This window comes from Suncus etruscus, chromosome 11 (genome assembly GCF_024139225.1).
Source record: "Suncus etruscus isolate mSunEtr1 chromosome 11, mSunEtr1.pri.cur, whole genome shotgun sequence".
In the NCBI taxonomy this organism is placed as follows: domain Eukaryota; kingdom Metazoa; phylum Chordata; class Mammalia; order Eulipotyphla; family Soricidae; genus Suncus; species Suncus etruscus.
Genome location: NC_064858.1, coordinates 67,487,433 through 67,511,791, shown reverse-complemented (window position 1 = coordinate 67,511,791; position 24,359 = coordinate 67,487,433). Strand labels below are relative to the sequence as shown.

At 39.7% G+C, this 24,359-nt stretch overlaps 2 protein-coding genes across 2 annotated transcripts in view; one reads left to right on the top strand and one right to left on the bottom strand.

Moving 5' to 3' along the window:
- Positions 1 to 1,041: 1,041 nt before the first annotated feature.
- On the bottom strand, positions 1,042 to 5,351 carry CCDC59 (coiled-coil domain containing 59). The gene is made up of 4 exons (XM_049783599.1): positions 5,150 to 5,351; positions 3,444 to 3,738; positions 2,481 to 2,580; positions 1,042 to 1,340 (listed from the first exon to the last, which is right to left on the bottom strand). Exons 1-4 carry the CDS (start codon positions 5,271 to 5,273, stop codon positions 1,176 to 1,178), a joined length of 684 nt encoding a protein of 227 aa, XP_049639556.1. The 5' UTR covers positions 5,274 to 5,351; the 3' UTR covers positions 1,042 to 1,175.
- Positions 5,352 to 5,428: 77 nt separating this feature from the next.
- METTL25 (methyltransferase like 25) overlaps positions 5,429 to 24,359 on the top strand; it is a 58,126-nt gene continuing 39,195 nt past the window's right edge. The window contains exons 1-5 of the mRNA XM_049783651.1: positions 5,429 to 5,682; positions 13,436 to 13,599; positions 13,991 to 14,097; positions 15,398 to 15,991; positions 22,653 to 22,800. Of these exons, the coding sequence (XP_049639608.1) occupies positions 5,429 to 5,682; positions 13,436 to 13,599; positions 13,991 to 14,097; positions 15,398 to 15,991; positions 22,653 to 22,800 (1,267 nt within the window). The remainder of the gene's footprint in view (positions 5,683 to 13,435; positions 13,600 to 13,990; positions 14,098 to 15,397; positions 15,992 to 22,652; positions 22,801 to 24,359) is intronic.

Sequence of the window (24,359 nt, the reverse complement as noted above, 5' to 3'; positions counted from 1 at the left end):
AATTGTAATTGTTTCTAATAGACGGTACTGTCCCTTTACCAAATCACATACACATATGCATCTACATATATAAGGACAGAAAAAAATGCAAACTGCTAAGCATGCAACTTTGTGAGTTGCCTGGTGAAATTCAGAATTGGCCCAGATAGATACTCAGAGCAATGCAAGAGACATCATGCTCAAGTATGGCCTGTGGCAGCTTAAATAAAATTTGAGATTTGTCTCTGGCACATGACACATTTCATGACACATCTTTGCAACTGCCTATCAGTTTCATTTATCTGATTTATGAGGTTAAGGTTTGTGAGCTCATCAGGTGGCCTCAATATCCCCGAATTCTCTCTTGAAGGCTTAACCTTTAAATGTCCGAGTATGGAAACCTGGGGAGACAAATGACCACCGTATAGGCCTGCGGGAGGAACCTCGAACCTACCCGATAAAGGTCAGTGCTCCATCCTCGTACATAGAGTGGGTTCCCTGAGCATCTCCCTGTGTGCCTCTTGACAATAGAATGTATTGCAAGTACATAAGCATCATTCTAGGTAGTAATGACTATTTTTTAAGGTGTTTCTTTCCTCCTCTGAACTTTCTTTTGGTGTCTTCTGAAGCCCCAGTGAGCAGTGAGTTTGATCCTCAGCATCCCATATGGTTCCCAGGAGTAATTCGAGTGCAGAGCAGGTATAACCCGAGTATTTCCCAGTGTAGCCAGCCCAAAAACAAACAAAAAAAATCCCCTCCACACCCAATTATTTTACCAGTATTTTTGTGCAATCCACCGTTTATGGTAGTCAAGTTGTCCTCTCATTTTAGTGATTCCAAGGATTCAAGGAGAAAGCAGTACTCTAACAATTTCTCCTCAGAGCACAAGAACACAAAAGCAGTGGAGTGATGTTTTTCTAGTTGGTCCCCACAGGTGAAAACCTTATTATTGCTAAGCCATTGAATGATTGTCATTTAACTGATCTTACATACATATATCCTTTTAAATTCAATTTCAGTGGCTTTATGATAGGTATCATGTCCTTCTATTTCCACTGGGAATTGATTATTTTATATTTCAGCACAACTAATTGACTCAGCTTGACAAAGTTTGTTGTAGGTGTTGTTTTACATACACAAAAGAACACAACACACAGACAACAGATATGAATCTCTGGTTGAAACAAAAGTCTGATTTATTTTTTTTCTTCCTGTATTTTTTTAAGCAGGTACTCCATTTGTAAATTCAAGTTTGGCTGGCCTTTTTTAGTCTTTTTGCTTAATATCTTAAACACTTCCATTTTCTTCTTTTTGTAGAGCTTCTGAGCTGCTTCTTTCTCTTGTTTTCTTCTCTCAAATTCCTGAAATTAGCATTTATCATTTTCATTAGTAATCAACAGTAGATGAAGCTCAGTAATTCTGTATCATGCAAATAATTTAGGTTTGAATCACATCTAAAAATATAGCAAGTCTTACTTAGACTGAATACTCTGCTTTCATACTATGATAAATATTAATATAGAATATAGTCATCGTTTTAATGAGCTATTTAAAGTAGGAGCAAATAATCAAAGCCACACATGTTATGAATTTGTAAAACTGTTAAATGAGTTTTCTAATACATAATAAAGATAATTTTTTAAATATCTACTTTAACATTTCATATTTAGTTTAGGGTCACATTGGATGGGGCTCAGACACTAATCTCGGATGAGTGCTTGGCTTGGGGCTCACACCTGGGAGAGCTCATGGGACCACAGAGTACTGGGATCAAACACATGATACTATCACTTAAGAGAAAATCAAAGCTAATGCACAGAAAAAAAGAAATCCTGGGGCCTAAGTGATAAGCAGATTTTATTATTATTTTGTTTTATTTTGGGGCCAACACCTAGCAGCATTTAGGAGTTATTCCTGGCTCTGCACTCAAATCGCTCCTGGCAGGCTCAGGGGACCATATGGGATGCCAGGAATTGAACATGCTTCTGTTCCAGGTGAGCCGCATGCAAGGCAATGCCCTACAGTTGTGCTATCTCACTGGCCCTAGATTCTATTTTTGCAGATTAATCTTGTAACCTTTCTAATGGAAAAGAGCAATCTAAAGAATCTAAAGTATTCTAATACTTAACCCATAGTTTTCACTTGCTTCAATGTAAAATTCTGAAAATTGTGTCTTAGGTCACTGGTCCTCAAATTTGACTACACATAAGCATATCCTGAGGTTCTGGTTTAACATGCCTGTTCCTGGACCACACTGTAGAAACCACTGTCCCAGGCAACTGATAAGCAATATTTTAATATTTTATATACCACCTACTAAGGTTACCTCTCAAGATAATATAACCAATCAAAAAATTTGAATTCAGTGAGATATTTTACCTGGCATATTAACTTATTCAACAAAAGTTTACAAAAGGCACACCTATCACGTGCCCCTGACATATACATTTGGGATAAAAGGAAACAGTGAGCCTAAATATTTCTAAAGCATTATTTCTGACCTGTTTCTTAGCAGCACGCAGAGCTTGTATCCGTTCATATTCTTCGTGGGCCTTTTGATTTGAGGTTTTCTTCTGCTTTTTCTTTGGAACAGGAATAGTACTTTAAAAGATAAATGTTGATAAGATTACAAGGATTAAAAAAAAAAGTGAGGCCACAGTGCTAGGGCACTAGGCTGGCATGCAATCAACCCAGCACAGAACGAGGTTTGATCCTGAGAATCCCATATGGTTCCCGGAGCTTGCCAGGAGAGATTTCTTAGTGCAGAGCCAGGAGTAACTCATGAGCACTCTTGGGTGTGCCCACCCCCACAAAAAAAAAAGAGTATAAGCAAAAGTTATGAAGTCATTATATCTAACATAGTATGCCTATAGCCAAATCTTACCAATGAGTGATGCAGGGAAAGAAGACATTAATCTTATCAGTAAAATTTCCAAATAAAAAGAGGCTTAAAGATAAATTAGTTAAAAGGAGAGAAATAGTTCTACCAGAAATAATTCCTAACAGATTGGCCAAGGACAGAAATCAAAGTTGTCCATGAACTTCAATCATCTCATCTCTGCCCCACCTTTTCTGCACTGTGATATTTATATAAGAACGCTGGGGTAAAGCTGGGTTGGTATTGTGCAAGGCAAGCTTCAATGCCTATACTACTTTCAGGGCCCTTTGTTTTTGTTTTTAGTTCAGGCTGTGCTTGGGACACGTCCAGGTTTGCAGCATGCAAAATAAATGCACTGCTTAATATACTGCCTCCAAGATTCTGTATTAGACTCAAACCATTAAAATGTGTGTTGAACGTGTACCTGAAAGGCATCAGACGTCTGTGAATTGTTTCACCTAACTTCATAGTGACTTCTAAAGTTCCTTAAGTAAGCACAACTCAAATATCTACAACAGTTGTCCGACAATCTTTCATACTAAACCAATTAAATGAAAGCAAAGAACTTCAAAAAGACAATACATACCTAACTCTTTCATCAAGTTGTTCTTCAGGTTGTGGCTGGTCAAGGCTACACTGTTCTTCGGATAAAGCCAGGTGGGTGCCACCACCCTGTTCTTCAGGCAAAGGCTGGCCGACTCTTTTAAGTCGCCTTTCTTTTTGAAGTCTTTTCTCTTCAGCTAAGTACAGGTGTTTCAAATGATCTGGGTATCTTTCAGCAAATTGGGATTCCTGGGACGTCTGAACCTTCTTTTCTCTCCTTATCAACTTCCTGTAATTTTTCTGAATCTTCAATTTTCTTTGAAATGCAAAGCCCTGTCCTACATTGAAGAATATCAAGGACAAATTACTTTCTCAAAAGAGAAAATAAGTTGCATAAAAATATGCAGTTGTTCTTTTTAAATAAAAACCTTTTACATCATCACAGATCCCCAAATTACTTGGCTTTGCTTTTAGAGTTTATTTCAAGAAAAAAGAGAGTTATGGATGTAATGTTGGTTCTTGAAAAAACAAACAAGGTCAGGCAAATTGTCCTGAAGAAGTGGGGGCAGAGCTATGTAGCACAGTTGTTAAGGTGTTTGCTTTGCAGGCTTCCGACCCTGGTTCTATTCCCGGGCATCCATATGGTCCACAAGCCAGCCAGGAGTAACTTCTGAGCTCTGAGCGCAGAGCCAGTTGTAACCCCTGAGCTCCGCCAGGTGTGGCCCAAAAACTAAAACTAAAGCAAACAAAAAATTCTCACAAGTGTTAAACCAACAGGGATACTGCAAAACTGGTTTATCATAAAAAAATCTAAAGAAAATTTTTTAATTTATGTAAGACAATCTACTATTCACTAAGTACTTAAGGTGGACACCCCCAACCAGCTCACAACTTAGTGCTATCTCATTGATCATCCAAAGTAAAAATACAAAATAGGGGCCCTGAGATATAGCATGGAGGTAGAGCGTTTGCCTTGCATGCAGAAGGACGGTGGTTCGAATAATCTGAGCGTAGAACCTGAGAACTGCCGGAAGTGACCCAAAAACCAAAAAAAGAGATACAGAATAGAAGAAAAAAAATAGTGTATACCACTCCCAACAGGTACTACATAATCAGGAAGTGAAACCTATGCTGCCAGAGACAAAGTAATAGCAAGAAAAGGATTTGAGAGATTCGAGTGCTCTAGTGGATTCTAGGAAAATCAAGACTCTACAGTCGCAGACGGCTTGATGCTTGGAAAGAATTAAGCTAAAAGGGGAGGGGGCGTTCGGGGAGCACCGGCGTCAGCAAGTCTCAGACTTGGTGCCAGGCTCAGCTCGCACAAACACGGGGCTCCTGCCGCTTAAAATTTCCAGCGCCCCTCCACGCTTTGGATCCTGGATGCCCCTTGCAGGCCAGCGCGCGGGGTCCAGTCCCCGAACACCCGAGAAAACTCTCCAGCTCGGCCAGAGCGATAGCACTGCGGGTAGAGCGTTTGGCACCGCAGCCGACCCAGTAGGATCCCCGACCTCCCAAATGGTCCTTAGAGCCTGCCAGGAGCCACCCGATCGAGGCCAGGAGACGGTTCCTGAGTGCAGTCAGAAGCAACTGGACCGCCTTCCAGAAGGCACCGGACACGGCCAGAAGTGACCCTGCAGTGCAGACCGAGTAGCCCCAGCGCCGAACCAGGAGGGCGCGCTCCGGAGTGATGACTGGGCCCAGCGTCAGGAGTCAGCCCCGAGCCCCCAAATAAGCGTCCGGCTCACGCACCCTCGCGAACGCTGCCGGCAAAGGTGTGCGCAGGCCCGGGCCTCCAGCTCCGACGCGCCCCAATCTCGGCCCCCAGGCCGACCGAAGACATCTTCCCGCGCCGTGGGGCTCCCGCGGGCGCCATGGCCGGAAACACGCGTCCGAAGCCGCCAGGCCGGAGCAGCAGACGGCCGAACCGCAGCGAGCGACGCCGATCGGCCGATCTGGGCGCAGCTGCTTTGGCCTGTCCCGGGCGTGGCCCCGCCCCGGCCCCGCCCTGCCCCCAGCCCCGGGAGCGCGATGGCGGCGTCTCGGCCGCTCCCCGCCACGCCCGAGCTGCCCGCGCTGGGCGCCACGCTGCGGCGGCTGCTGCATTTCCTGCGGGGGGCCCTGCGCATTTCCGGCGCGCACACGGTGGATTTCTACGCCGAGGCCGTGTGGCAGCGACACGTCGACCTGCCCCCGGACACGGTGCTGGCCGTGCTCCGGCGCTCGGCGGCCGACACGAGCCCCGCGGGAGCGCGCCCCCTGGCGGAAGGCGAGAGGGGAGCGGGGGCGGGACGGTGGGAAACCCCGCCCACCTTTGTGGCGTGGCCTCTAAAGGAACCGGGTCGAATCCTGCAGCCCATGGGATTCGGGGGCGTGGCTAGGGGAAGGGGCAGGGCGAGGCGAGCGGTTCTGGGCGGAGCAAGGCCGGAATGGTTTCGGGCCCACATCTCAGGATGCTCTAGGGATGCCCAAGGCTATGTTCTCAGGGATCTTTCGTGGTATTTATTACTCGGGGAACCCTTCTGTGGCGTGTTCGATCGAACCAGGGTGTTGAAGGCAAGTGTTATCTCCCAGTCCTCCTAGAGTGGGCCCTGAGAATGAAATGGACCCTGCAAATGAAATGAGACCTTGTGCCCTAAGAATGAAATGGACGGGTGAGGCTGATGGGGCAGAATGCGCTCTAGTCTCAACCCCTCTGTGCTCTTCTTTCTGTTTGCCTCGTAGCATTCAGAGTTTAAGCAGGGTACTGCTTTGCTTTCCTGTAAAGACCCCACCATAGTTCTTTTGCCTGGTCCCGAACAAGGAGGGCAGTGTGTTTACAGTTGCTTAGAGAGTTCCCATGGAAACACTAGATATCAACACATCAATGAGAAATAATTCACGGCATGATAATGATCAGTGCTGGGGTTCTCTTCCCCTTGATGCTCAAAGGGACCACATGGTGCCAGGGATTGAACCTTGACCTGTGTGCAGCACATATGCTTAGCGCTTTGAACATGAGTGGTAACTATTTCAAAGCCATTATGGGTCGCTTGGACTGAATTATGTCTTTCCAAAATAGATAACCCTGAAGCCTTGACTGGAAACTAGGACCTTCAAAGAAACATGCAATATTAAGTCATAGTTCGAGGCAGAGTTCTGTTAGAAGGGTCAGAGATGCTAGGGGCATGAACAGAGAAAAACAAGAAATCACTAGAAAGCAGCTGAGGAGTGACTGCCCTAGGTGTGGCTCTTCCAGCACCTTGTTTTAAGCTAACACCTCCCTTCCCTCCCTACCTCCCTCCTCTTCATCAATCCCGGACTTGACCATAGTTTAGTTTTGGTTACTTGAACCTTTACTCTGTGCCTCAGTTCTCATCAACGAGAATAATTATTTGTAGCTGCTGTTGAAGTACTCAGGAAAGTCAGGTCAGTTAGTACTGAGAAAGGATTAAACATCCAGCCTTAAGGCCAGAGACAGCTCAATAGAATGACACATACCTGAGGTATGGCCCAAAGCCAGGAGTAACCCTTGATCACTATGAGTGATTCTTGAGTACAGAGCCTCAGCATCCATGCACCCCAGAACCACCCTGAGTGACTTTTGAGCACTGCCAGGTCTGACCTCCAAGTCCCAAAGAATAGAGCTTAGTAAATAGTACTTATTTTGCCGTATGTTGACTAAGCATCTTTTACAGACCAGACCAGGTCTTATTAGAGACATTGAACACAATCAAGCCCCTACCCATTATACAACTTATTTGAGTGAGGAAGATATGTAGGAATGTACCTAGAGTATAAAGGACATATGTAAAAGCAGGTTGCAATAAAAAAGAAAAGACAAGGACAGGAAGAAAGAGTGGGAAAATGTGTGTGGTCCAGAGAAATGCGGTGATGAGGAAAATTTCAACCAAGAGAAAATGTGCACAGACATGAAAGTGATGGAGATTGCTCAGCAGAGGTCCACGGGAAGTGGGTTTTTGGCTAGGTAGAGAACAGGAGCCCAGCTGGGCCTTGCAGAGCATAATAGGGGAGCCCACCAGTGAAGTCTGCAGCATCTATGCCAAGAGGTAAGACTTGTGAGTGACCCCAGAACGGATTCTTTAGGGCTTGCAAGCAATTCTGGGAGCTGGGCTCTCCTCTGAACACTTCCTTCTTCAGGGGGTGCTCAGGTAATTAGGTGTTCAGGATGACTGAGCAGAGCAGGGCTATTCAATTGTGGTTATCATAGGTGAGGCCTAGAATACAGTGATTAGACAGGTTGTTGTTCAAATAATCCTGGGAGAACTCAAATCATGGCAATATAGAAGAGACAAAGCACTTCCTCAGACCCATGACCATGAGAAACATTGCTCAAATCATTAAATGTAATTAGAGCATATTCTTTAAGGTTTTTAAAAGAAGCAGAATCATAGAAGAGATGATTATTGAGAGACTACCATGGATCCAGTAAGAACAGGGTATCCCTGACTTTCTGGCTTGAATTGTTTTTACCAGCTGGCGGATGGTGGGGGCAAAGACACAGGTCAGAAATGTGAACAGATAGACATTTTAAGGGGTACATTGGCTGAGGTATATTTTGTATAAAACTTTGCTTAACTCTTTGACTGCCATTTGAGACATAGGGCCTAGGGAACCAAAGGGGCTATCAAAAAGGAAGATAAGATTCGAGGACCCTCAAATGATAGGACTAATGGTACTCCTTGTGGTACTATCCTTAGTTTTCATTTTTATTTTAGTTAATTATGGAAATGACTTTGAAGTGATTACTGTGCTTTATACATTCAGTGTGATGTTAATAATGGTATAAGAAGAACATACCCTTTCTTTGTTCGATATATCTTAGTCCAATGGTCAGCAACCTGCGGCTCGCGAGCCACATGTGGCTCTTTACACTTTTAATTTGGCTCTTCTGTGTGCCAGGGGGCTGCTCCAGGAGTCAGGACTCTGCTCCTAGCCACTGTCAGTGCGCACCCTGTGTGGCTCTCAAAATAAATTTCAATCGTGGTTTTGGGGAGATTTGGCTCAGTTGAAAAAAAGGTTGCCGACCACTGTTCAGACTTAGTCTATGTAAGATTCATTTTGCCTGTTGAACTATTGTATTTTCATTTCCTATGAAACCATGAATTATAGCTATTGCAAGAAGTTTCCGTCAGATAACTGGGTCATAGAAATTTATTGTTAAAAGCAACTGTTTATTTTCAGTTTTCTTTCTTACAAAGATAATAGGAACACATCCTTGAGTGGGTATATTCAGAGCTTTATAAAATTTTCCTGACAGATGTTTCACTTTTGGTGGAACTTTTTAAAGAAAGTATACAAGATTAAAATCTAAGACTAAAAGATTAAAATCATCTCATGGAAACCAAAGCCTTAAAATGGACAGTGACATTTTCATTGTGTATAAATACATTTCTATTTAAGCATTGTGTTTATGGGAGTTTTATTATTATAAGGAAAAAAATCCCCTTGAAGATACCACATGGCTCTTGTGACATTTCATATAATTTGTGCCCTTGTAGTGCTAATAACATGTGTTGGGAGAAGGTGTTTGCATATAAAGGACTTAGTTTGGGTTGATAGTTTGTTGGATGATGGATTAAGGACACATTTGAGAATTGATGAGAGCTTTTAGCTTCAGCACTAGTAAGTGCTGATGTATTTGAAAATAGGAACTAGAGCAAATGAGTGAGATTGAGAACATTCCTTTCAGCTTTGAAACTTTTGAAGACATCTATAAGACATATGTATGTAAAATGGAATAAAAAGGCCACATTGCTTTGTCCTTGTGAAAATTTATATAAAAGGGGCATTGCTGGCTTTTTCTTAAAATTCCAGATTGCAACATATCAGTGGTTGCCTCTTCCCTAACGAGAATGAATACTCAAACTGGAGTTCCTACTCCTGATTGGATTTAATCTCATATGTATTGTAAGACAGTGAGCTCAGTTGCTGATCTGTGGGTGTGAAAAAGTTGAGGATCGCTGCTGTGTTCCTAATCACTCTTTTCTCACCCTGTGATTAGAAGAAACCTTCCGGCTAAGATGAGACTTTCTGTCCCTCTGACAGGCTCAGCAGTGTCGTTGAAGCCCTAGCAGCCCTGGCAATGACCCAACCACAAACAGAATCTTAGCAGAATTAGTGTCTTTCCATGTAGCTGGTGACACTAACGTAGTAAGTGTACTGAGGAATTGCTTTCCTTCATTTATCTGTCCATCCGTCTATCCACTCACCCATTTATGCAGTCATTCAGACCTGTTTTATAGACAAGGTACTGTTTATCGCTTTCGAACCAGCCATAAAACAGTGCCTCCTCTTTGATCCTAGAAGGAATTACAGTCCTGCCTAATTTGGTGGTGGCTCATTCTGTGTGGAGTTTGTGTGAGTTCTGCATGGAGTGACTGTAACATCCTTTCCCAACAGCATGTGCTCACCTTGCCTTTGTGTCATAGTTTGGAAATTTCTTCAGGGTTTCAAACTTGCATTGTGGTTACCATTATTTTGTTATGATACTCTGTGGTCTTTGGTGTTACCCTCTAGTCATTGTTGGAGGTGTGGGGGAAGGGAGTAGTACTGTAAAAGACAGGATATGTGTGTTGATGCCAACCAGCTGTTCCTTTTCCTTTCATTCTTGCTCCCTCTCTTAAGGTAATCTGGTTTTCTGAGACACAATATTAAGAATTGGGCCATTTATTTACCCTTCAGTATACTCTAAAATATTTTAAGTGGAGGAGTTTTATATCTGTCATGGTTTTTTTTGGGGGGGGCACACCTGGCCGCACTCGGGTTATTTCTGTTTTTATCTGTCCATTTTAATTTAAAGCTAGTTATGATGAAAACGTGGTGAAGAAATCCTGTGTCAAGGCAAAACACTCTTTCTTCTCCCCCCCCCCCCTCTCTCTCTCGTTAAAAAGCTCACCCACAGCAAGTGCTCATCTCTGAGGATGCCTGGATAGCCAATTCTTTTTTTTTTTTTTTTTTGGTTTTTGGGTCACATGCAGTAGTGCTCAGGGGTTGTTCTTGGCTCTATGCTCAGAAATTGCGCTGGCAGGCTCAGGGGACACGCCGAGATTCGAACCAGGCTCTGTCCTGCATCCAAGGCAAATGCCCTACCTCTGTGCTATCTCTCCGGCTCCTGGATAGCCTATTCTTATGAGGCTCTTTTAGAGACTTAGCACTTGTTTTATATGTATAAGTCACCTTTTTAACATCTCAAAACTTTATAGTCACTTCTGGTAGAGAGGGAGTTGGTGAGGGGTGAAGAAAGTGAAAGAATTCAGAACATAAACAAATTTTGCGGATTCATCATCAGAATTTTCCAGGGGAAATCAGAATTTGCCAGGGGGGATTCTTGCTAAGTTTGATTTTGTCCATTGCATCTGCCTGGAGTGTTTGTTAACTGTTACTTTGTCCACTTAGTTCTGTGACCTGGAATAAAACATGCAAATAGAGAGCCGCCTTTGACCCTGCCTTGACTTACTCACATGTTTGTCCTTGGCAAACTCGCAGCCACTTTAAGATTGAACTTTCACTGACACAGACTTCAGCTTTTCACTGAAAATGGGAATAAGAATCCCTTATTAAGAATCCCAAAGCTTAGCACACTTTGACTAAATGTAAACAGTTTCTCATAAACCCTAATGTAGCCTATGTGCAGTGAATATTAGCAGTAACATTGATCCGATACCGTGAATCCTAACAGTACTCTGTCTTCAAGTGCTAGGGTACATTCAAGTCATAAGTCATTTAGTTTGAAATTTGATTTATTAAATGTAGATATATTTTATTATTTGTTCAGTTTTAAAACATTAATATATTTATGAAGAACTTTTTTACTTTTATCTTAGTTAAAAGGTCTTATTTAGAACAATTAGGACCTCATATTTATGGGAAATTATGTCTCCCTTGACTCTCTTCCTTCCTACCAGTATAAGCTCTTCCCTGGCCAGTATAAGCTCTCTGTAGAATAGTTCTTTAACATGTACAAAAAGAAAAAAATAAAATAAAGAAGACAAGGCATGTCAGAGAGCAAAGCAGGTACTTCCAGTAGAGGGAGATATTGGCAAAATAATCACTCTACAAAATGTGCAAAAAACTGGACTACAAATTTGAAGCCCAGCCTTCACCTTCCCTATGTGAAAAATCAAACTATGACTGAATTAAATAGAATTTGAGGGACACTGTGGTTTCGGTTTGTTTGGTTGCAAAACCCAGGCTCATTATACCAGTACAGGAATGTCTTGTGAAGACTAGAGACCAGTCAACCCTTTTAATGGACAGTTTCACAGATGAACAGACATATCTCAAAATTAAAAATAATGTTAGTTGCAGGCTGGGTCACCTGAAAGAAGGAACTTATATTTGCAATAATTAAGAAGTAGTTTTTCACTGAGAATTCAGGTTAGCAGGGTTAACCTTGAATTGTAAAAGAGTCTATCTTTTTTTAAAAAGTCATTAAACATAGAATTTTGGGAATTTTGATTCCCCAATTTCTGAAATTACTGGCAAGGGCTATAATTAAAGATATCGAACAGCATTCAATTGATGTTGAATTTTCCAGTCCTTTCAGTGAGATAATTAATGTGATATGAAGCTTTGCTTTTTCAACAGAAACATCCCATTTCTTCCAGTTGGCAGCACAATCCAATAGCTAACTCGGATAATGGTCCCACTGCTCTATGAGATTTAATACTCTGGTCTGTCACACTTAAAGAAATCATTGTGCTGGAATTTGGAGAGGTTCAGATAGCCCTTAAGCCTCAAACTCACGTAATTGTTGACCGTGTTTTCCCTCCTTGTCCTGCCTAAATAGTTTGATGTAGATTTTATTACTTTGGACTGGATTTGTCAAGTCAGTTTTTAAAATGTCCAACTAACTATGTGTAATATTACAAAATATATCATGATAGCACTTTTGTCACTTAAATTCTCTTTTAGTTGATCCAGAAATGAGAGTCACATGTCCCTGCTGATTTTATTCTTACTGATTAAGAACTCACATTACTACTATCTTCATATCGAATCTCTTTGGAAAGAGAGAACATGAACTCACCATTTTTATTTAGAACTCTGATAACCTTCATCATTTGGTTGCTTATCCTATTTTTCTGGTGGACCATTGTTCTTTTTGCTAATGAAGACATTTTTTTTAAATTTTTCTTGATTGATTGGTTTTGGGGCCACACCCAGCACTTATCAGGGTTTACTCCTGGCTCTGTACTCAAAAATTGTTCCTGGCAGGCTGGGGGGGAGGCATATGGGATGCCGGGAATCGAACTGGATCCCTCCTGGATCCACCACATGCAAGGCAAATGCCCCCCCCCCCACACCGCTGTGCCATCTCTCCAGCCCTGCTAATGTAGACTTTTATAATTTCGTAAATAGCAACAGCAGACTAGCAGTACTTAGAACAGACTTTGTAGCACATACTGTGATTTTTCTGGCAGAAGCAAAGTTGTTCCCTAGATTTTACCAGATTCCTATAAATTGAGCATTCAACTAACTCATTCAGCCACTGGATACGTTTTTTTGTTTACAAATTCTTAAAAATAAATTTCAGTGAATGTACTTAATTGGGCTGCTTAGTTTAAACTGTGCTGTTCATAGTATTTCTTTGAGTCCCTGCTGGTAAATGGCAAACACCCTACTGCCGTGCTATGCTCTGCCCCCCCTACTATCTACTAAGGCCTAAATGGTGCCCTGAATGTCAGTATTTCTCTCCTTAGAGGTAAGGCCATTCATTGTCCCACTGATGACCCCTGCAGTTACCATAGTCATCTTGCATGCACCTTTCCCTCTTCCTTTAATTGTTAGAATAGCGATCCCCAAAGTTGACTCAAATAATGGACTTAATATAATTGTAGGCTGTGGTAGAGAAAACCAGGTGTTATAAAAAATGTTTAAAGATTGAAATGTAATGAATCACTAGAGCTATTGCTAAAAGGTAATGGAAATTACTCTTTAAAAAAGTTTCTTCATAATTTTCTTAATTTTGTACAAAATAGCTGTTTGCAATGATTCCTAAGATTTTTTTTTTCTTTTAATCCTTATTCTTGTAGATATTCAAGATTTCCCTAGAATATTTTGTGAAACTTCCCAGAAGCTTGTGAACGTGGAAGCCTTTGCGATAACAGTGAAATATTTTTCTCTAGAGAACCTGGGATTCTGTACTCCTTTGGAGCAGTTGCTAGTAACCTTCAGAGGAAAGCATAAACACACAACTGGTAGGTGTGTGTGTGTGTGTGTGTGTGTGTGTGTGTGTGTGTGTGTGTGTGAGAGAGAGAGAGAGAGAGAGAGAGAGAGAGAGAGAGAGAGAGAGAGAGAGAGAGAGAGAGAGAAGGAGAGGAGAGGAGAGGAGAGGAGAGGAGAGGAGAGGAGAGGAGAGAGAGAGAGAGGAGAGAGAGAGAGAGAGAGGAGAGAGAGAGAGAGAGAGAGAGAGAGAGAGTTGTGTTTCTCTTTTTCATGTGTCTTAATTTACTGCTAGGTTTAGCTTCAGGTACTACAACAAAATTTCTCTTATTTTATATTTAATTGTAGAAAGCGTGCACCTATCTGGTTCGTGGCATTTAGCTTCTTTAATAGTGGTATTTCATTTTGATATTTTTTTTTATTCAGGTGAAAATGTGAAGTACGATGAGTTTATGAACATGAAAAAATCTCATGAGGTCCAAGCAATGTCCGAGCTAATTAGCAGTCTTGCTGATTACTGTGGAATAAAGCAGGTTAGAGGATTTTGCTGTATTTTGGGGTGTTAGAATTATTGCTGGTTTTGCTACTGCTTAGATTTTATTTTATTCTATTTCTAGTTGGTAATTTCCACTTAATTGTAATTTAGATATATGCCTGTTAATTGTACAGTTTAGTGATTTTTGTTAATATATACATTAACTATAACAATCAAGGTTTATGTTAGCATCATTTTGTAAAATCATGGATCTCTTTATAAGGGGCATGCTTAGATAGTTTGGCTGGAATGTACATGAATAAAACACTCCACTTATTTTTTATTTGATTTTTAATTTTGGAACCACACCCATCAATGCTCAGGGATCATTCTTGGCAGTATTGAACCCTGTCATCAGTAAGTAAGGCAAATGCTTTATCCACTGTCTACTCAGAACCTCTGTGTATTCTTTATTCTAGGGTATATGGATATTATTTATGTCTTAGACTCGCAGGGGTCCTCAAACTTTTTAAACAGGGGGCCAGTTCACTGTCCCTCAGACCATTGGAGGGTCTGACTGTAGTAAAAACAAAACTTATAAACGAATTCTTACGCACACTGCATATATCTTATTTTGCAATGAAGAAACAAAACAGATACAAATACGATATGTGACCGCGGCCATAGTTTGAGGACCACTGTCTTAGAGGTTTGTTAATTTCTAATGATCTTATATGCTGACATTTGGCTAAATTCAGTTAATTTTATTACAATTAGCTAATTAATTAAATGTCTTAAAGTATTTTGTTTCTTACATTTATTTTACTTGCTGTACTGAGAATGGTTGTTTTTCAATAGAATTAAAAATCAAAGTAAAAAATAGATTATAGGAAAAGAAATTTAAAAAAAATCAGTACAGGGGCTTGAGTTTTAGTACAGTGAGTAGAATGCTTATCTTGCACATGAACAATCTGGGTTTAATACCTGGCACCCAATGTAGTGTCCCAAATCTGCCATGAGTGAGCCTTGAGTGCAGAGCTAGGAGTCAGGCCTGAGTTTTGCAAATAAACAACATAAGTCATATATGCATCTATTTTGTTGGTTACCTTTTCTTTTTTACCTTTGAGCCACACCCAGTATCTTCTCCCAGTTCAGTAGTACTTAGGGTTCACTTTAGGCCTTGCTTGGGGATCCATGTGATGCCCGGATTCACACCAAGGCCTCCTACATTCTGAGCAAGTACTTTAGCCTTCTGAGCCCTTCACTCTGGCCCTGGTTAGTTGCTTTGATAGATCCTGAAAATCCTTTCCATTGTCATTTTGCAGAAACCTTTATTCATTCTGCTTTATTTTTGGTAGGTGATTGATGTGGGTTCAGGAAAAGGCTACCTCAGCTCCTTTTTGTCCCTGAAGTATGGCCTAAAAGTTTATGGGATTGACTCCTCGAATACTAATACTCACAGAGCCAAGGAAAGAAACAGAAAACTGAAGAAGCACTGGAAGGTCTATCAGACTTCATCAAGATCAGAGGAGAATGGACAGGATTTGAAAATGACAAGAGAAAGGGATCTAGCTGATGGAATTAAATATAAAGCAGATAATGAGAGAGAATGGACAAGGTTCCCTGCAAATCAAGAGATATTTACCTCTGCCTGTCTGCCAGAGACTTCAGGCTCTGTAAATTCTAACATCAGAAGCCAAATGGAAAATCTGCATGTTTATTCACAAGGGGAAAGTCTGTGCTTTGATAGCACCATACCTCTTTCAGATCTTTTGCCTGTAGATGCTATAGAACCGACTTCTCTGTCCCAAATACCCAACAGAAAAATGTCTGAGGCCAGTAAAGAGGGAAGAAAGACTGCGTCCATATCAAAGGAACCAAATATATACTCATCTTTAACATCTTTTATCACTGCGGATTCTGAGCTACATGATATTATTAATGATCTAGAGGTAATGTCGCTTTTGAATTCCCTAATTCGATCTCTAAAATTGCTCCTCAGCATAAATTCTAATGGCAGTGTCTTTAACCCAATATATTTTATTGAATTACTTTGATGTAAACAACCAAGAAAATAAAATGTATTCAGACTTTATTTTTCCTTACAGCTGTCAAAGCTGAAGTAATTGCTGGCTGAGTAGGATGCTGTTCACTTATTTCAAGACCCCTTAATCAAACACAAGTACTATCACAAAACTGGGCTTTGAAGTATAGGGATTGTTAAAATTCAAGTCTAAGAAAACATAATTCATTGAAATTTGAAATAGAGCAGGGGTCTTCAAACTGTGGCCCACGGGCCACATATTGTATTTATTCCCATTTTGTTTCTTCATTTCTAAATAAGATATATGCAGTGTGCATAGAAATTTGTTCATAATTTTTGTTTTTACTATAATCTGCCCCTCCAACAGTCTGAAGGACAGTGAACTGGCCCCCTGTTTAAAAAGTTTGAGGACCCCTGAAACAGAGCTATGTCTAGGGCCATATTATGTTCAGTGTGAATATTGGTAATTATGTAATTTTTATGAGCAAGATTAGCTTCTGAATATTCTTAAAATTTTTTCAACTTTGGGGCCCAGAGTGATAGCACAGTGGATAGGGCATTTGCTTTGCATGCTGATGACCTGTCCTAGATTCTATTCCTGGCATCTCATTTGGTCCTCCAACCTTGCCAGGAATAATTTTTGAGCGCAAAACCAGGTGTAACCTCTGAGTGCCTCCAGGTGTAGCCCAAAAACAAAAACAAACAAAATAAACTTGAAAAATGAGGATTCAGAGTATATAATTCAAGGACAAATAAAGGTAATTTTGTATATTAGAACAAAGTTAAAGAAGAACTTTTAGAAATTATTTGACCCTGAGTCAGTGTCTTTTACAAACTAGGATAGTCTTTGAAGTTGTAACACTCTTTGTTAAAATTCTCAGAAATTCAAGCCAAAATAAATAAATGGAAGATAAAAGGATTTTAATTCTTTGGTAACTGGCAAGTGTGTTGTCATTTTAGATAATGAATTTTTCTTTTTTTCTGGAAATATTTTGGGTTTTAAGTAGGAGGAACTGAGTAATCCTCATTGATTTTTTCCTATAATGAAATTAATAATTAGATTATACCTTAAATTTCTTTTAGGGTTAAACAAGCCACGCTTATTTAAAGTTCATATCAATTTCTTTTGTAAATGCTTGCAACTGTGTATTAAAAAAATCAAAGTCTTCTTAAAAGTATATATTCAGAAAGAGGCAATATATGATAAAAATGTTTTGTGGCTCTTGTCATAAGTTAACAATTTAGTAATCATAATTAGGAGAGATGGTAGAGTGGGTAGACCTCTTGCTTTGCACACAACCAGGTTCAATTCCCACTACTTCATATGACCCTCCAAACTCCAAAGAGAATAACCCCAAGCACAGTCAGGACAGCCCTACAAAGTTAGTCCCTAAACAAACAACCCTCCCCCCCCCAAAAAGACCCCCAAACCAAAATGGTAATAGTAATAATCACAATTAATACCTGTTATCCATGCTCCCAAAATATATACTATTTACATATCTTACTGTTAGTATAATTTGATCTGTATATTTTTACTAGTCACCAGCTAATGTAATCCAGCTCACTTTATATGATGAATTTAGTGACAAATGAGATTTGGGTCACACCAGGCAGCTCTCAGGGGTTACTCCTGGATCTATGCTCAGAAATTGCTCCTGGAAGGCTCAGAGGACCATATGGGATGCAGGGATTCAAACCACAGTCCTTCTGCATGAAAGGCAAATGCCTTACCTCCATGCTATTTCTCCAGCCCCAACGAATGAGATTTGGGTTGGGAGAAAATAAAAGTTTGACAGCACTTTTTTTTTCTAGTGCCTGGCCTGATAATCCTCCAGCACTGCAAATGATCTTTCTTTTGTATTTTTGAGTTTTTTGTTTGTTTCTTCATTTGCTTTTTTTGATTTTTGGCCACACCCGGTGATGCTCAGGGGTTACTCCTGGCCCTGCACTCAGAAATTGCTCCTGGCTTGGGGAACCATATGGGATGCTGGGGATAGAACCCAGTCTGTCCTGGGCCAGCTGAGTGTAAGGCAAATTCCCCACAGCTGTGCTATCTCTCTGGCCCCTGCAGATGGACTTTTTAGAGCTGCTTCTTTAGGGGGAGCTCAGTGACATGCTCTGATTGCCTGTTCTAACCTTAATGAATGATGTATCCTCTATGATCAGATTTGATTTATAGCAGAACATCTTCACAAAACCTATTCAACTATATAATCATTAACAGAGTAAAATAGTTGCACAGTATGCCCAAGAATGTTCTTTGAATAGAATGTAGTTGAAACAACTTAAGTATTTTTTCAAGTCCAAACTATATATCCATCTAATTTATTTTCCTCTGAAAAATGTATTTTTCCTCTGAAAAGCTTAGTTTATATTTAGATTATTTAACATTTGATAATGTTTATAACATTTTAATAAATCTTAATATAATTTAGTAAAATAAATTCCGTTCTGATGGTTAAATATATTTCAATCATAGCTTATATTCATATTTAGATTTATATTAACCTGGTGATGATTATAAGAATAGAAAACATTTACTAAATTTTATTCAATGCTAGAATTTATATTTAGTCATATACCAGTATTAACTTACTTAAGTCTTTTAACAGTATACTAAGATAAGATTACATCATCATTTTGCAAATGAGGAAGTTAAGGCACTGATACATTTAAAAAAGCATATTGAATACTATTCTCTGAGTGTATGCAGAAATACCAGTGATATATGAACATTTTATTTAGACTTTGAGAATGTAAAAGAATGATTTTATGTAAAATTAATGTTTAAAAAGTTTTATGTAAAATTAAATTTTATAGTGGATTTAATTTAAAGTATATTTATTATGTTGTACAACAAATGAGCTGTCATTTTTGTATTGGAATACCAATGTCAATTTAGTGCCACTTTTTTTTTAAATAATATTTTATTTAAACACCTTGATTACAAACATGATTGTGGTTGGGTTTCTGTCATATAAAGAACAAGCCCCATCACCAGTGCAACATTTCCATCACCAATGTCCCAAATCTTCCTCCTCCCTACCCCACCCCTGCCTGTACTCTAGACAAGCTTTCTATTTTCCTCATACATTCTCATTGTTAGGATAGTTCACAATGTAGTTATTTCTCTAACTAAACTCATCACTCATTGTGGTGAGCTTCATGAGGTGAGCCGGCTTTTTTAAGATTGGATGGACAATTTGGAACTAAATGAATTTGAAAAATTGGCCTATAAGGTCTTAATGTGTCTCAAATCATAGTTTGTCCATGTGAATTAAGATACATTTTATGTAGCTCAATCTTTACTTTGACCAGTTTTTAAGTAGTAGTTGTAAAGATCAGAAAAAATTAAAATGCATCAGGAAGTGAAGTCACTAGTAAACTCAGAAGTGGATCAGTTGCAATAAGATGTCATAGTCATCTTGCTTATAAAGGAATATTCAATATGAAAAAAATTTAAAAATATTTTCTCAGTTGAAAATTTAATTTTTTAATAAAAATATATTTAAGCAGCTTCATGACAAACATGATTATAGTTGGATTTCAATCATAAAAAGAACACACACCCTCCTTCACCAGTGCAACATTTCCATCACCAGTGTCCCCAAGCTCTCTCCTCCCCCACCCACCCCCTTGCCTGTATTCGAGACAGGCATTCTACTTCTCTCACTCAATAACATTGTCACCGTAGTTGTCCGTGTAGTTATTTCTCAAACTACACTCACCCCTCAATGAACCAGTCCTTCCAGCCCTCATCTCTTATTGTCTCTGGGCATTATTACAATAATGTCTTTATTTTTCTTAAAACCCATGGATGAGAGAGACTTCTGTGTCTATCTCTCTCCTTCTGACTTATTTCACTCAGAATAATAAATTCCATTTACATCCATGTATAGGAAAATTTCATGACTTCATCTCTCCTGATGAAGATTGTTTATATTTACCAGTTTCTTTAGCCATTCATGTGTTGAGGGACATCTTAGTTGTTTCCAGAGTCTGGCTATTTTAAATAGCACTGCAATAAATATAGGTGTGAAAAGGGGATTTTTGTATTGTATTTTTGTGTTCCTAGAGTATATCCCTAGTATAGCTGGATCATATGGGAGCTCAATTTCCAATTTTTTGAGGAATCTCCATATTGTTTTCCATAAGGGCTGAACTAGACAGCATTCCCTCCAGCAGTGAGAGTTCCTTTCTCTCCACATTCCCAGCAGCACTGATAGTTGTGATATGTGCCAGTCTATGTGGCATGAGATGGTACCTCATTGTTGTTTTGATTATCGTCTCCCTGATGATTAGTGATGTGGAGCATTTTTTCATGTGCCTTTTGTATTTCTTCAATGAATTTTCTGTACATTTATCCTCATTTTTGGAAGGGGTTATATGCTTTTTCTTGTTAAGTTTGGTCAGTAACTTGTATATCTTAGATATTAGTCACTTATATGATGGTGATTGGGTGAATAGTTTCTCCCATTCTGTGGGTGGTCTTTGTATCCTAGTCTCTATTTCCTTTGAGGTTCAGAAGGTTTTCGGCTTAATATAGTCCCATTTGTTTATCTCCACTTCCACTTTTTTGGACAGTGGTGTTTCCTTCTTCAAGATGCCTTTAGTTGCAATGTTATAAAATGTTTTACCTACAGGTTCTTCTATATACCTTATGGTTCCCGGTCTGATATCAAACTCTTTTATCTATTTAGATTAGACCTTTGTGCATGGTGTTAGATGGAGGATTGATTTTGCTTTTTTGAATGTGGCTGACCGGTTGTCCCAACACCACTTGTTTAAGAGGCTTTCCTTGTTCCATTTTGCATTTATTGCCCCTTTATTAAAATTAATTGATTGTATATCTGGGGCACATTCTCTGAATACCCAAGTCTGTTCCACTGATCTGAGGGATCTGTCTTTATGCCAGTACCATACTGTTTTAATGACTATAGCTTTGTCATACAATTTAAAGTTGGGGAAAGTGATGCCTCCCATATTTCTATTTTCAAGTATTGCTCTAGCTATTCGTAAGTGTTTATTTTTCCAAAGGATTTCAGGAGTCTTTGATTCACTTCTTTGAAGAATGTTATGGGCATCTTTAAAGGGATTGCATTAAATATGTACATTGCTTTGGGGAGTGTTGCCATTTTAATTATGTTAATCCTGCCAATCCCTGCTCATGGTCTGGTGTTGGTATCAAGGTCATGGTAGCTTCAGAAAAACTATTTGGGAGTGTTCCTGTTTCTTCAATTTCATGAAAGAGCCTAAAGAGGATTGGTAGTAGTTCCTTTTACAAGATTTGAAAGAATTCATTAGTGAATCCATATGGGTCTGGGCTTTTGTTTTTGGAAAGACTTTTGATTACCATTTTCATTTCCTCAGTAGTGATGGGTGTGTTTAGCTATGTTAGATCATCTGGTTTAACCATGGAAAATTATAAGTGTCCAATAATTTATCCTTTTCTTCTGGGGCCGGAGAAATAGCACAGTGGTAGGGCATTTGCCTTGCAAGCAGCCAACCCAGGACCAATGGTGATTTGAATCCCGGCATACCATATGGTTCCCCGTGCCTGCCAAGAGTGATTTCTGAGCAGAGAGCCAGGAGTAACCCCTGAGAATTGCCAGGTGTGCCCCCCCCCAAAAAAAAACACATTTCTTCCGTGTTCTCATGTTTCATGGCATAGAGTTTCTCAAAGTAGTCTGATTACCCTTTGAGTCTCTGCAGTTTCTGTACTTATCTCCCCTTTTTGTTTCTAATTCAGTTTAAGTTTCTCTCTGTTTCTTTGTGAATTTTGCTAGTGGTTTATCAATCTTGTTTGTTTATTTATTTATTTATTTATTTATTTATTTTTGGTTTTTCGGGCCACACCCGTTTGATGCTCAGGAGTTACTCCTGGCTAAGCACTCAGAAATTGCCCCTGGCTTGGGGGGACCATACGGAATGCCAGGGGATCGAACCGCAGTAGCGATCTTTCCTTGGCTAGTGCTTGCAAGGCAAACATCTGACCTCTAGCGCCACCTCGCTGGCCCCTGTCTTGTTTATTTTTTCAAAGAACCAACTTTTGCCTTCATTGATCTTTTGGATTGTTTTATTAATTCCCAATTCATTGGTTTCTGCTCTAAGCTTTTTTTTTTTTTCCTTCTGCCTACCTATGTTGGTTCCATTTGTTGATCATTTTCTATTTTATAAGCTGTGTCATTAAGCTTTTTATACAGGCCTATATATATCTACTAGTCCCATATGGAATGCTGGGGGATCAAAATGGAGTCCATCCTAGGTTAGCACATGAAAGGCAAATGCTCTATCACTTGCGCCACCGCTCCAGTTCCGCAGTAGCTTTTTATGTCTTTTATTTTTTTTTGTGCCCATACACATGTCAGGAATCAAGTTCCACCCCTTGTGATTGGAGTCAGCCTACCTTGTGCAGAGCTCTGAATTAATTCCTCAATTGAAAATCCCACTTTGTGAACATTGAAAATCATCACCTAAATATTTATTCAGGCTTCTTTTGTCAAAACTAATTGTTAAAATTTGTCAAAACAAATAATTTCCAAATCTAATCTTTTTGTTTCCTAAAGGACTGTTTGATGGTAGGTCTACATACTTGTGGTGATCTTGCTCCTAATACTCTACGAATATTCACTTCCATGTCTGAAGTCAAGGGTGTTTGCAGTGTGGGTTGCTGTTACCATCTCTTATGTGAAGAGTTTGAAAACCCACTTTCAGGTACACAGTTTCATGTTTTGTAATTCTGTTTATTTAAGCACAGTACCTACTATTTTCCCCATTTAATTTGTGTCATTTTTGTTCAATTGAATTGACTTTTGAAATAACATGTCATTTTTGCAATTTTAAGATTGTACAAGGTGAAATTAGAGGGACTATTAACCTTATTAATATTGTCATAATTTCTTTGGTTATAAAATGGTCCTAGTCAGAGGTTCTTAGACTTATTTGGCTTCCTACTCCCCTTTCAGAAGCCATTTCTTAACACCCCACTGGAAATATACTTTGTTACTACACCCCAAATTGCACCCACAGTTTCTGCTGCCTCCCTATGTTATCCCCACAGGCAACATAACCTACTTTGGGAAGAACTGGTCTCTGTGAATGGTAAACATTTTGCAAATAGGGGCTAGAGAAATAGCACAGCAGGTAGGTGCTTGTTTTGCACACAGCCAACCCAGGTTCCCTGAGCCATTTAAAAACTGACCCCTGAGTGCAGACATGGAAGTAAACCCTTAGTACCACCAGGTATGGTCCCCAAACCAAGAAAAACAAAAACAAATAAAACCCTTGCAAACATTTGAAAGGGACATGTTAGAATGCAAAGACAGAATGAAGACCAGTGCAATTTATACCTTAGTCATCCACACTTCTTCCTGCAGTAAAATCACTTTTGCTGCATTGGCCACTGTAGTTCATGCAGATAGGAGTACATTTGGTTGAGTTGATCAAACACTGATCAATCAGTTATTTTAGAGTCCCTTGCCTTGGTAAAATAAATCAAAGGTATTTTAGGCGTCTCATAAAAACTTAACAGTTTTTATTTATTTGCAGGGGCATCATTTGGGCACCACACCTAGCAGTGCTCAGAGGACCATATGTCCCCTGATGATGATCAAGTCTACACAGAATTTGGAGAACACAAAATACTAGTGCTCATCTTTGTTTTCTAACTCTTAGATCTTTGCTTCAAAGTTGTGAATTGATTGAAGATAGGATATCCTACTTATGCTAGCATACACTTGAGTCATACATATCTCAGGCTAATGGGGCAGGAGCTAAAGAGGGTTGCGAGCTTGTTCTCAGCGAGGTGACTTCACTGTGGCTTGAATGATCCATTGAAGTTAATCCAGAAAGTGAGAAGAGTGTTGTAGACAGAATAGACAAAGGTCTGCATTGATATGATAAGCATCAGGTTACTTCTCTTTGCCTTTGTTGCCATCGTTTCTCTTTTCTTCCTTAAATTTTCTTAGAAACAGCAATAGCAATCCTTATGCTCATTTCAACAGGTAGAAATGGTAAAATTTTAATAGGAAACACAACTGTGAGGAGTGGGGAGAGTAGGGATAGTCACTGGGACATGGGGAAGGGAAGCTGAAGCTCTGCTAAGGAGCTGGTGGTGGCATTTTCTTTTGCTTTTGCATGAAATGCTCCAGTTATCAGTATTGTAAATCATGGTGCATAAAATAAAATTGGGGAAGGGTGTGGAACAAAGGGAAAAAAAGAAGAAAAGAAGAGAGAGGCTGAGAGAGAATAAGAGAGGGGAGGAAGGAGGGAAG

Excerpts from the sequence above, each read along its gene's own strand:
- CCDC59 (XM_049783599.1), bottom strand. The coding sequence starts at position 5,273 with ATGGCGCCCGCGGGAGCCCCACGGCGCGGGAAGATGTCTTCGGTCGGC. Across the intron at positions 3,739-5,149 it reads TGCCGGCAGCGTTCGCGAGG|GACAGGGCTTTGCATTTCAA; the intron begins GTGCGTGAGCCG and ends TCTTCAATGTAG. Across the intron at positions 1,341-2,480 it reads TGCGTGCTGCTAAGAAACAG|GAATTTGAGAGAAGAAAACA; the intron begins GTCAGAAATAAT and ends TGCTAATTTCAG.